The sequence below is a fragment of the Microcaecilia unicolor genome, chromosome 13 (assembly GCF_901765095.1).
Source record: "Microcaecilia unicolor chromosome 13, aMicUni1.1, whole genome shotgun sequence".
Classification (NCBI taxonomy): domain Eukaryota; kingdom Metazoa; phylum Chordata; class Amphibia; order Gymnophiona; family Siphonopidae; genus Microcaecilia; species Microcaecilia unicolor.
Genome location: NC_044043.1, coordinates 53,248,557 through 53,260,788, shown reverse-complemented (window position 1 = coordinate 53,260,788; position 12,232 = coordinate 53,248,557). Strand labels below are relative to the sequence as shown.

Below are 12,232 nucleotides of genomic sequence, written 5' to 3'. Positions count from 1 at the left end.
CTTGTATAAGTCTCTGGTGAGGCTCCATTTAGAATACTGTGTGCAATTCTGGAGACTTCACCTACGGAAGGATGGAGTTGTTCCAGAGGGCAGCTACAAAATTGGTAAGCGGTCTTGGACATAAAACATATAGGGACAGGCTTAGGAACCTCAACATATATACGCTGGAAGAGAGGAGGGAGATATGATAGAGATGTTTAAATATCTCAAGGGCATTAATGTACAGGAAGTGAGCCTTTTTTTAATTGAAGGAAAACCCTGAAGTGAGGGGGCATACGATGAGGTTAAGTGGAAATAGGCTTAGGATGAATCTAAGAAAGTATTCATTCACGGAAAGGGTGGTGGAAGCATGGAATGGCCTCCTGGTAGAGGTCGTGGAGATGAGGGCTATGTCAGAATTTAAGAAAATGTGGGATAAGCACGTGGGATCCCTTAGGAAAAGGAAGCGTTAGTGGTTACAGAGGATGGGCCATTTGGGCTTTATCTGCTGTCCTGTTTCTATTTAGATCTAGAGGGTCTTAATGAGAAATTGCAATGTTTGCAGCAGGAGTTTAGCTTATAAACTTTGTAAGAAAACGCTACGCAATAGGATAACAATGGTTAGGGACCCCTCTGTGATGGATTGTAGGGATTCTCAGCATTTAGCACAAGCTTTTATAAATTTCTGTCATGCTCTTTACACACCTAAACAGTGTGGTAGGTGAGGATCAGATCACTCACTATTTGGAGCAGGTCGATTTGCCCCATCTAGACCTTGGTGAGGTAGACCATCTTTTATTCCCGATTACGAAGGATGAAACCCTATGGACTATTAAGTCCCTTCTGCAGGTTAAGGCTCCTGGCCTTGATGGCTATACAAATTGCTTTTATAAATGCTTTAAGCGCTTGTTGGTGAAGCCATTAACAGCGGCATTTATTAGCCTACCGGGGTGGGGGGGGGGGGGTTAGGGAGATGCCTTATTTGTGGTGTCTGTCCGGAATCACTCTCATTTTGAAATTGGGCAAATACCCCACTCAATGTGGGTCTTACTGTCCTATTTCCCTGCTAGGTTCTGACTACAAGATTTTTACTAAGATACTTGCTCATCAGTTGCAAGCCTACATGGGTATGTTGGTGTGTGATGACCAAACCGGATTTATTGAGGGGAGGCAGACTTTTGATAATATTCGGTGAGTGTTACAATTGCTTTTGTCTGCCCATGAGGTAGGTGAACCATCCCTGTTGCTTGGGACTGGTGCAGAAAAAGTCTTCAGCGAGGTGTCCTGGCCCTATTTGCTGGGCACCCTGTCCAGGGCGGGTGTGTGAATTACACTGGGGAACTTGTCAGGGTTGTACCCTCTCACCGCTCCTGTTTGCACTATCTAGGGAACGTTTAGCTCAGCAGATCCATCAAAGCAGAGATAATCAGGGTATTAGATGTGGTGGGATTCATACTAAACTGCAGATGTTTGCGGATGATGTGTTATTAACCTTGACTAACCCACGAGACTCCCTTTCGAGCGTTCTCACCACTTTTACTAACTATGTGGAGGTTTCCGTCTTTAAGATAAACACGACCAAATCGAAAATTTTGATTATCACAGTGGACCTACTAGAGTTCTTCAGCTTGGAGAAAAGACAGCTAAGGGGAGATATGATAGAGGTCTATAAAATAATGAGTGGAGTGGAATGGGTAGAAGTGAATCACTTATTTACTCTTTCCAAAAATACTAGGACTAGGGAGCACCCAATGAAGCTACAAAGTAGTAAATTTAAAACGAATCACAAAAATTTTTTTTACCTCAACTTGTAATTAAACTCTGGAATTCATTGCCAGAGAATGTAATAAAAGCAGTTAGCTTAGCGGGGTTTAAAAAAGGTTTGGATAGCTTCCTAAAGAAAAATGGACTTTGGGAAAATCCACTGCTTATTTCTAGGATAAATAGCATAAAATGTATTGTACTGTTTTGGGATTTTGCCAGTCAATTGTGACCTGGGTTAGTCACTGTTGGAAACAGGATGCTGGGCTTGATGGACCTTCGGTCTGTCCCAGTATGGCAGTACTTATGGCCTACAGGAATGTTCCTGGTTGCAGAGTCGCTTTCCTTTTTGTTGGACCACTACGGCTTTGCAATATTTGGAGATTAATTTTACAGCTCAACAGCACTCTTTTTATGAGACAAATTATCTTCCGCTTGTCAGGGTGTTCTGGGCTGACTTGGAACGTTGGGAGAACCTTCATGTTTTGTGGGTGGGATGGGTGCAAGGAGTGAAAATGATGTTCCTCCCTTGGTTGCTCTGTCTTTTTATGGCTCTCCCTATTCCCCTTTCAGATAAGTTCTTTGCTCCCTTTCTCTGTAGAGTCTTCCAATATATTTGGAGGCATAAGCCCCTTCAAGTACAGTACTATTTGCCTAAAGGGGGATATGGCAGTTACACATTTTCAGCGCAACTATCAAGCGGTCCAGTTAAAATCATTTTTAGCTTGGCATAGGGACTGTCATAAAAGCTTAGTCCAGATAAAGCGGGCTCCTTATTCTCTTTCATTATGTGTTAAGCTTCCCTGGCTTCTATTAGGGGAGTTGCAGGCTTTAGTCAAATCTGTTAATCGTTATTTGCACCTCGCTCTGGACTCTTGAATCCAAGCCCGGGTGCGCCTTCTGAAAGGCTGGTAGTACTTTCTGGCTACCTTCCCTGATGGGAATGACTGGTTTTCCCCCAGGTTCTCTGGATCCTAGATAGAGTTATCCCAATTGGGGCACTTGGTGGAGGATGGGAAATTGGTAGCCTTTTCTGAGCTTGAGGAGGAATTTGGCCTGGGTCCTCAGGATATATTTCATTATAGGAAAGTCTGATTTTATTTGCAAGCAAGCTTTCACGGTACAAGATGAGACTTTCCTAGAATGAGCTGTTAATGGGTGAAGTGGGTGTGGCTGTGTCTCTAGGTTTTATCGAGCCTTGGTGCAACACTACCCCACCCAACAAATATATTTCCATTTGGGAGGGACTGTTAAAATGTGCTTATGATAAGATTTTGGATACCGTTTTTAAACTTCTCAAAATTTTTATTGCTAGCAGTATAGTAGAGAACGGATATAAAATGCTCTATCAGTATCTCAGCCCTGCCCGTTTACATAAAATGTATCCTTCTGTTTCAGCTGCATGTTTGCGGGCTTGTGGTATTCAGGGTACCTTTATCCATATATGGTGGTCCTGTTCTCCTGTAGAGATTATTGGGACATGATCTTTGCCTTGCTTTCCAACATTATTGGAATACTCGTACAGAAATCTATGGGCTGTGGACTCCTCCATATTAAACCAGGGGGGCTTCTGAGGAAATGTGCTCAATTAGTTTTTCATATTGCTACTGCATCCCAGTTTGCTGGTGGCAGTGTCCTGGAAGTAGCCCTTCTTGCCATCAAGTCTGCAAGTGCTGAATAAAGTGGACGTTTTCTTTACAGGATGTCTCGCCTCACAGCACTCTGTAGGAATCGATTGCTGAACTTTACCCATGTAGGGGACCTTTATGTTAAATGGAAAGAATGAACAGATGCTTGAGTTTTGTTGTTTGTTGAACCTTATCCTATTCGTGGTAGCAAGGGTGGGTGTTGGGGGGGGGGGGGGGGGTTGTTTCCTAGCATATATATTGCATTGTACCTAAGAGCACAGGTATGACATGTTTGTATTGTGGCATTGCATCTTGTTTTTTTGTAACTGTGTTAATAAAACTCTTCAATTAAAAAAAATGCTTTTGATCTATGCATACATTGTTTGACATATCCATCGGCTGTGCCCTAACTGCCCTAAATGTGCCAGCATGAGCCTTAGAGCAAGAAGTTCTCCATGGACAACGAGGATCACAACAACCACAGTGAGTGATCTAATCAGGACTGAGATGGTCTATGGTAAGCTTTCTGAAGCTGCACTAGAAATGTAACCACCAGTCCTTTTCATCTGCACTCGGTTAGTCATATGATAGCTTCTGTTCACCAGTCCAGTACCTCATTATCACTTGTTCTACTGAAAATGGCTTCAAAATTGTCTGAGTCTGTCTTCAAATTGTTTGCAGGCTCTTGTCTCCTATAGATCAACACAAGATCCTACAGGAAGAAAGATAGCCCATCATTGCAGTTGTGAGAGACGTAGTGCCACGATGAGAGCAGAATCGGGGATTTTATTCCAAATACTTCCTAATTCCCAAAACGTCCACAGGAATGAGACTGATTTTACACCTTAAAAGGTTAAACATGTAAAATGAGAACATTCAGAATGACTTCCTTAGCCACTATTTTATCCCTTTTGGAGAAAGACAACTGGTTTATGTCTCGTGATCCGAAGGATGCATACGCATATTCCCCGTTACCCAAAGCACACAAGAGTTTTACATTTAAAATTTTTGGGCAGACATAACCAGTACAAAGACCTACCCATTTCGCCTAATTCCTGAGGGGGCAGGACCCGATAAGCCTTGAGTATATACAGATTCTCAAGGTACTACACTGGTTGCTAGGAGTCTTTTTTTTTTAGACATGCTTAACTGTATTGCTGGTGCTGCCTTGGAGGTGCTAGGAAAGGGAAGCCACAGAACTCCTTGGGGGGTGGGGAAAGGAGATGCTGAACACCTGGGTGGCGGGGGGAGGCAGGGAAGGAGAGAGATTTTGTATGGTGGGGGAGGATCTTGAGCTACCCCATGGTGGGGAGCGCATAACTGAAGGTTTACCTAGGATGTCAATACCCTTGGCTGTCTCTGAGTGCTCAATAGAAAATGTATAGCAAAACTTGAAGACTGCAGTCCTCAGCCAACTTGAAAGACTTTAAGGTTCTGCCAAAAAGAATGGAGAAAAACTGCACCGTCCACTGTGCAGAGTTGTAAGACACTTATCCTACTTGATTCATGGCTGTTACGGTTGCAAGAGGCTTCCACTAAGTATTGAGTCAAGGGATGTGAAATCTAATTCAAGACTTTTCAGTTTCTTGTTCTTAATTTTGAATATTTCTATAATTGTTCTTCCACATTGGATGGAACTGGATGTAGAGTAGGATTTGTAGACCAGTAAAACAAACTCCTACTTTAATGTATTTTGAATTGTATTTTTTAGACTGAATGTGAAAAATATACAATGGATATGAAGACTTTTACAAGGTACTGTAAATAACATTGTTAAAGGCTGTAGCATATGGAAAAATACATCAAATATCATTTGAAACTTATGTTTTAGGGACCACAGATACATCAAGTCCTACACCTTGAAGTTTTGTTGTTGAACATTTTGTCCTTTGAGAAATTCTAGTCTTACTACTGCTACTAAACATACGCAGCGCTGTACACTTGAACATGAAGAGACAGTCCCTGCTTGACAGAGCTTGCAATCTAATTAGAACAGACAAACAGGACAAACAAGAGATAAGGGAATATTAAAGTGAGGATGATAAAATAAGGGTTCTGAACAAGTGAATAAGGGTTAGGAGTTAAAAGCAGCATAAAAAAGGTGGGCTTTTAGCATAGATTTGAAGACGGCCAGAGATGGAGCTTGACGTACCGGCTCAGGAAGTCTATTCCAGGCATATGGTGCAGCAAGATAAAAGGAACGAAGTCTGGAGTTAGCAGTGGAGGAGAAGGGTGCAGATAAGAGAGATTTACCCAGTGAACTGAGTTCCCGGGGAGGAATGTAGGGAGAGATAAGAGTGGAGAGGTACTGAGGAGCTGCAGAGTAAATGCACTTATAGGTCAATAAGAGGAGTTTGAACTGTATGCGGAAACGGATAGGAAGCCAGTGAAATGACTTGAGAAGGCTAATATGAGCATAATGACACCCAGCATATAACTCATTCTCAGTAGCAATTGGCCTTTATGTGACTACAACATAAACAGATTAGTAGCAATTTTTACATATTTTATTCTGTACAACAAATTTTGGAAATTGTGTGCTTCTCTCGTCTTCTCTTGCACCAATGTATAAGAATAATGGCCTGTTAATATACTACTACTACTTATCATTTCTATAAATGATAGTGTGAGTTCATCTTTCTTTTTTATAGATCAGTAAGTGCTGGAAAATTGTCAGAGGAGCAGGTGAGGACTACGCTGGGTGGCCAGCTCTATCAGGGAAGCACTGATAGCCTCAATGCTGAGCGTCCTATGGATACAGGTATTGCAGAAAGGTGTTTTTTTCTTTTTGAGGTTTGTTTGTTTTTGGTTTGGATCTCGTGTGTGTGTGTGTGGTTTGTTTGGCATATGTTTATTGACTGTACATATAGGTTAAGGCAGTTTACAATAAAATTCAGGTCATAGTAACATAGTAGATGACGGCAGAAAAAGACCCGCACGGTCCATCCAGTCTGCCCAACAAGATAAACTCATGTGTATACCTTACCTTGATTTGTACCTTTCTTTTTCAGGGCACAGACCGTATAAGTCTGGCCAGCACTATCCCCTCCTCCCAACCACCAGCCCCGCCTCCCACCACCGGTTGTGGCACAGACCGTATAAGTCTGCCCACCACTATCTTCGCCTCCCCACCACCAACCCCTCTTCCCCCCACTGGCTCCACCACCCAATTTCGGCTAAGCTTCTGAGGATCCATTCCTTCTGCACAGGATTCCTTTATGCATGTTTGAATTCCGTTACCGTTTTCTTCACCACCTCCTGCGGGAGGGCATTCCAAGCATCCACCACTCTCTCTGTGAAAAAAAGCACCAGTCAATAATAAGAGATAAAACTATCGCAAAAGAGGAAGAAAGAACCTCAAACTAATGACAAGGCTAGTGCAGACTGCTGTGTTCTTGAACTAGTCTGATACTCTTATTCCATTACACACACAATTTGATACTGTGAGTCCCAGCATTAAAGTTAAAAATAAAAGAAACAAAGCTCAGAAATGGGGGTGAGAATAGCTGTGTCTTGGAACTATTGTGACAACATATTTATACTAGTGCACTGTAATTCTGCTTAAGTGGGCATGTGTCTTAATATGATGGTTTATTCTTTTTGCCCTGCATCCTGGCTACTGATACTGTGAGATGTAGGTTCACGTGAAAAAACTGGATGAACAGTTGGTAGGGTGAACAGAAACTGTCCAACCTTACAGATGGTTAAGAAAAAGAAATATAAAATAATTGCACCATATACCCTGTATATGCTGAGGAACACCTACTTGTGTGTCACACGGATGGGTGACTTGCTTTTTCAGCTATATGTTCACAGATTGCACTCCTACTCCATAACTGCTGCATTAACTTTAGTGAAGAGAATGGATGAAATTAATATTATGCCTGTTGGATCAGATCCATAACTCATCTTCCTAATTTTTCCTTCTAGAGGTCAGCCAGTATTGCAGATGCACTGTCTTGAAGTTACCCTTTCTAGGTTAAACCCACACTTGGATGGGACCTGGGCAGCAGAGATTATTGTATACAGCTACACATTTCTGTGGAGTCCCATGTTCTGTCCCCTTGCTTTCCTCTGAGTTTCTCATAGTTCTGTTCATGGGGCAGACCTAGATTTGCAAGTTTTTCCGAAACCTTTTTGATGCTTAATTATTTGAAAAGTTTAGAACTACATATCTGGTCATTATATTCTGAAAATAATTCTCTCCCATAGCACCAGTAGGAACCTCTGGTATTGCACTTGGGCCACCTTCTATGGGGACAGTAGCAAGCTCCAGGACAGTGATGTTTACGGTTGGGTCCCCTCCAAATAGTGCCACCCCTCCTACCTGTACCAACATGGCTATCAGAACAAGGACAACATCAGGTGAGGCCTTGATACCTTTTACATGTTATCTTTGCTGCTGCTGCTGATAGATATAAATAAAAGAAGTTTATACTTTTTTAGGCCTTTGTTTTAATGTATTTGAATTTTAAAATTACCTTTCTAAATCCAAGATCAGTGTGAGTGAGTTAGGTGCACGTGATTGTAAATCCTCTTGGGCATACGCATATTTTTGCACCTGAGGCAGTGGAGAGTGAAGTGACTTGTCCAGGGTTATAAGGAGCATTAAGGGTAAGGTAAGGGTAATGGGATTTGATATACTGCCTTTCTGTGGTACAAAGTGGTTTACAATTACGATATGCAGATACTTTCTCAGTGGGAGTATTAGATGACTTGCTTAGAGTCACAAGGAGCTCCAGTGGGACTTAAGAGCCCAGTTCTCCAGGTTCTCAGCCCACTGCTCTGACCACTAGGCTGCTACTCCACTCCAAGGGAAGGGGATGGGATTTGATATACTGCTTTTCTGTGGTTACAATCAAAGCAGTGTGCATGTTATATACAGGTACTTATTTTGTACCTAGGGCAATGGAGGGCTAAGTGGCTTGCCCAGAGTCACAAGGAGTTGCAGTGGAAATTGAACCCAATTCCCCAGCTTCTCAGGCCACTGCATTAATCATTAGGCTACTCCTCCACTCATTGGGAGACATGATTTGAATTGTGGCTTCCTTGGGTCTCAGCCTGCTGTTCTAATCTGTAGCCTACTCCTCTGCTGATGTTTGCTTCAACTGACTGCATGGTACTCCAGTAGCAATAAACCATGGATAGTGTAAAGGCCCTCCACCCCTTGCCTCTAAAATGGAGCTAAACACTTCAGAATAGACTGAAAACCCTTCTGGCAAAGGAAACATACTCCAGAGTTTAGTTTTTCTCTTTTATAATAATGCTAAAATTTATTAAATAAATGATTACAATAAAATTAATTTTCTCCGAGGACAAGCAGGCTGCTTGTTCTCACTGATGGGGTGACGTCCCCGGCAGCCCCTCCAATCGGAATCTTCACTAGCAAAGGCCTTTGCTAGTCCTCGCGCGCCGATGCGCACCGCGCATGCGCGGCCGTCTTCCCGCCCGAAACCGGCTTGCGCCGGCCAGTCTTCTTTTCTCCGCGCTCGATACGGTTGTGTTTACCGTTCGTGCCCCGAAAAGTCGGCCTCGCGCGTCGTTTTTGACTACTTTCTGTGAGAAATTCCAGAAATTATTTGGATTAACCATTTTTGGTTTTTCCTTTCCTCTACTTCGAGTTTTTCGCCCCGTTAAGTTTTCTTTCGCAGGTTGCCATGTACTACGTCAACAAGCAGGGGGGCACCGGATCTCGCCCCCTGTGTCAGGAAGCCGTCAGCATGTGGCTCTGGGCTTGCCGTCACGGCATGGTGCTCCAAGCCACATATCTGGCAGGCGTAAACAACAGTCTGGCCGACAGATTGAGCAGGATTATGCAACCTCACGAGTGGTCGCTCAATTCCCGTGTAGTGCGACAGATCTTCCAGGTGTGGGGCACCCCCTTGGTAGACCTCTTCGCATCTCGAGCCAACCACAAAGTCCCTCAGTTCTGTTCCAGGCTTCAGGCCCACGGCAGACTGGCATCGGATGCCTTCCTCCTGGATTGGGGGGAGGGTCTGCTGTATGCTTCTCCTCCCATACCTCTGGTGGGGAAGACTTTGTTGAAACTCAAGCAAGACCGAGGCACCATGATTCTGATTGCTCCTTTTTGGCCGCGTCAGATCTGGTTCCCTCTTCTTCTGGAGTTGTCCTCCGAAGAACCGTGGAGATTGGAGTGTTTTCCGACCCTCATCACGCAGGACGAAGGGGCGCTTCTGCATCCCAACCTCCGGTCCCTGGCTCTCACGGCCTGGATGTTGAGAGCGTAGACTTTGCCTCTTTGGGTCTGTCAGAGGGTGTCTCCCGTATCTTGCTTGCTTCCAGGAAAGATTCCACCAAGAGGAGTTACTTCTTTCTGTGGAGGAGGTTTGCCGTCTGGTGTGACAGCAAGGCCCTAGATCCTCGCTCTTGTCCTACACAGACCCTGCTTGAATACCTTCTGCACTTGTCTGAGTCTGGTCTCAAGACCAACTCTGTGAGGGTTCACCTTAGTGCGATTAGTGCATACCATTACCGTGTGGAAGGTAAGCCGATCTCAGGACAGCCTTTAGTTGTTCGCTTCATGAGAGGTTTGCTTTTGTCAAAGCCCCCTGTCAAGCCTCCTACAGTGTCATGGGATCTCAATGTCGTTCTCTCCCAGCTGATGAAACCTCCTTTTGAGCCACTGGATTCCTGCCATCTGAAGTACTTGACCTGGAAGGTCATTTTCTTGGTGGCAGTTACTTCAGCTCGTAGAGTCAGTGAGCTTCAGGCCCTGGTAGCCCAGGCCCCTTACACCAAATTTCATCATAACAGAGTAGTCCTCCGCACTCACCCCAAGTTCTTGCCAAAGGTCGTGTCGGAGTTCCATCTGAACCAGTCAATTGTCTTGCCAACATTCTTTCCCCGTCCTCATTCCTGCCCTGCTGAACGTCAGCTGCACACATTGGACTGCAAGAGAGCATTGGCCTTCTACCTGGAGCGGACACAGCCCAACAGACAGTCCGCCCAATTGTTTGTTTCTTTTGATCCCAATAGGAGGGGAGTGGCTGTGGGGAAACGCACCATATCCAATTGGCTAGCAGATTGCATTTCCTTCACTTACGCCCAGGCTGGGCTGACTCTTGAGGGTCATGTCACGGCTCATAATGTTAGAGCCATGGCAGCGTCGGTAGCCCACTTGAAGTCAGCCTCTATTGAAGAAATTTGCAAAGCTGCGACGTGGTCATCTGTCCACACATTCACATCTCATTACTGCCTGCAGCTGGATACCCGACGCGACAGTCGGTTCGGGCAGTCAGTTCTTCAGAACCTGTTTGGGCTTTAGGATCCAACTCCACCCCCCGAGGGCCCTGTTTGTTCTGTTCCAGGCTGCACTCTCAGTTAGTTGGTAAATTTTTTAGGTCAATCTCAGTTATGTCCTCGCCGTTGCGAGGCCCAATTGACCATGGTTGTTGTTTTGAGTGAGCCTGGGGGCTAGGGATACCCCATCAGTGAGAACAAGCAGCCTGCTTGTCCTCGGAGAAAGCGAATGCTACATACCTGTAGGAGGTATTCTCTGAGGACAGCAGGCTGATTGTTCTCACAAACCCGCCCGCCTCCCCTTTGGAGTTGTGTCTTCCCTTGTCTTGGTTTTTGCTACATATGAGACTGGCCGGCACAAGCCGGTTTCGGGCGGGAAGACGGCCGCGCATGCGCGGTGCGCATCGGCGCGCGAGGACTAGCAAACGTCTTTGCTAGTGAAGATTCCGATTGGAGGGGCTGCCGGGGACGTCACCCCATCAGTGAGAACAATCAGCCTGCTGTCCTCAGAGAATACCTTCTACAGGTATGTAGCATTCACTTTATCCCAGTGTTACAGAAAATTGATTTATATCAGTCTAAATTTCAGTATAAGGAAAATAAAATCTCTCTCTGTGTATTTCCCTGGAAGCTTAACAAATCTGACTGTCACAAGATGTGCTTGTCAGATTACTGAAGCTTAATTTTGTCCAGTCAATTGATGCCTTACATTTTCTCTCTTGTCTGGTATTCTTCAACTCTGACCTCTAAGGTCACATTCACATGATTCTGCTTCTTTGGTATTTTTCCCCAATTATCCATCATTTGCCCTTTGCAACCCCAAATCTCCATGAATATCCTAACACTCATATTTCCTTCACTGAAAGAGTGTCTCTGTATTAGTTCAGAGTCTGTTTGAAACAAAGGTGAAATTAGATCTTACCTGCTAATTTTCTTTCCTCTAGACCCTCCAGACCGGTCAAGACGCGTGGGTTATGTCCTCCTACCAGCAGAGGGAGACTGAGAAAACACTAAGCTTTTGAAGCCTGTATATATAACCTGTGCAGAACCTCCACTAGCCAGTATAACCCTGACAAAGCAGAGAAACAAAAAACACTAACAACAACTAGCAACCCTGTACGTGGTCACAGTAAACTGCAAAAACAAACATCTTCCGCTTGCTCTTACGGAAACATGTTCCTTTGCCTTTGATAAAACAGTTGGGCTTCTACAGGTGGACTATCAAAGAAGAGCCCCACCTGTCCCGGACTCCTATCACAAAACAGAAATAAACAGTCTGCAATTAGAGAAACAACAATCTACAGCAGCCAAGAATTATCCAACAAACACACCTCCTGGCCTCCAATACAGACAGGGCGGGCTCTTGACCGGTCTGGAGGGTCTAGAGGAAAGAAAATTAGCAGGTAAGATCTAATTTCACCTTCCTCAGCGACCCTCCAGACCGGTCAAGACGCGTGGGACGTACCAGAGCAGTAACTAACTTACGGGAGGGACCTACTAAGGCCAGAGGTCAAAACTGCTGCCCCAAAGCGCACCTCGTCCTTTGCATGCACAGGAATCCTATAATGCTTCACAAAGGAATGCAACGAAAACCAAACCGCAGC

At 44.6% G+C, this 12,232-nt stretch overlaps 1 protein-coding gene across 4 annotated transcripts in view; it reads left to right on the top strand.

Moving 5' to 3' along the window:
* Window positions 1–12,232, top strand: part of ULK2 (unc-51 like autophagy activating kinase 2) — a 219,040-nt gene that overhangs the window by 143,007 nt on the left and 63,801 nt on the right. For all 4 annotated transcript variants that reach the window (XM_030222096.1, XM_030222094.1, XM_030222095.1 and 1 more), the window contains 2 exons: window positions 6,020–6,129; window positions 7,581–7,733. In XM_030222096.1, coding sequence (XP_030077956.1) covers window positions 6,020–6,129; window positions 7,581–7,733 — 263 coding nt within the window. The remainder of the gene's footprint in view (window positions 1–6,019; window positions 6,130–7,580; window positions 7,734–12,232) is intronic.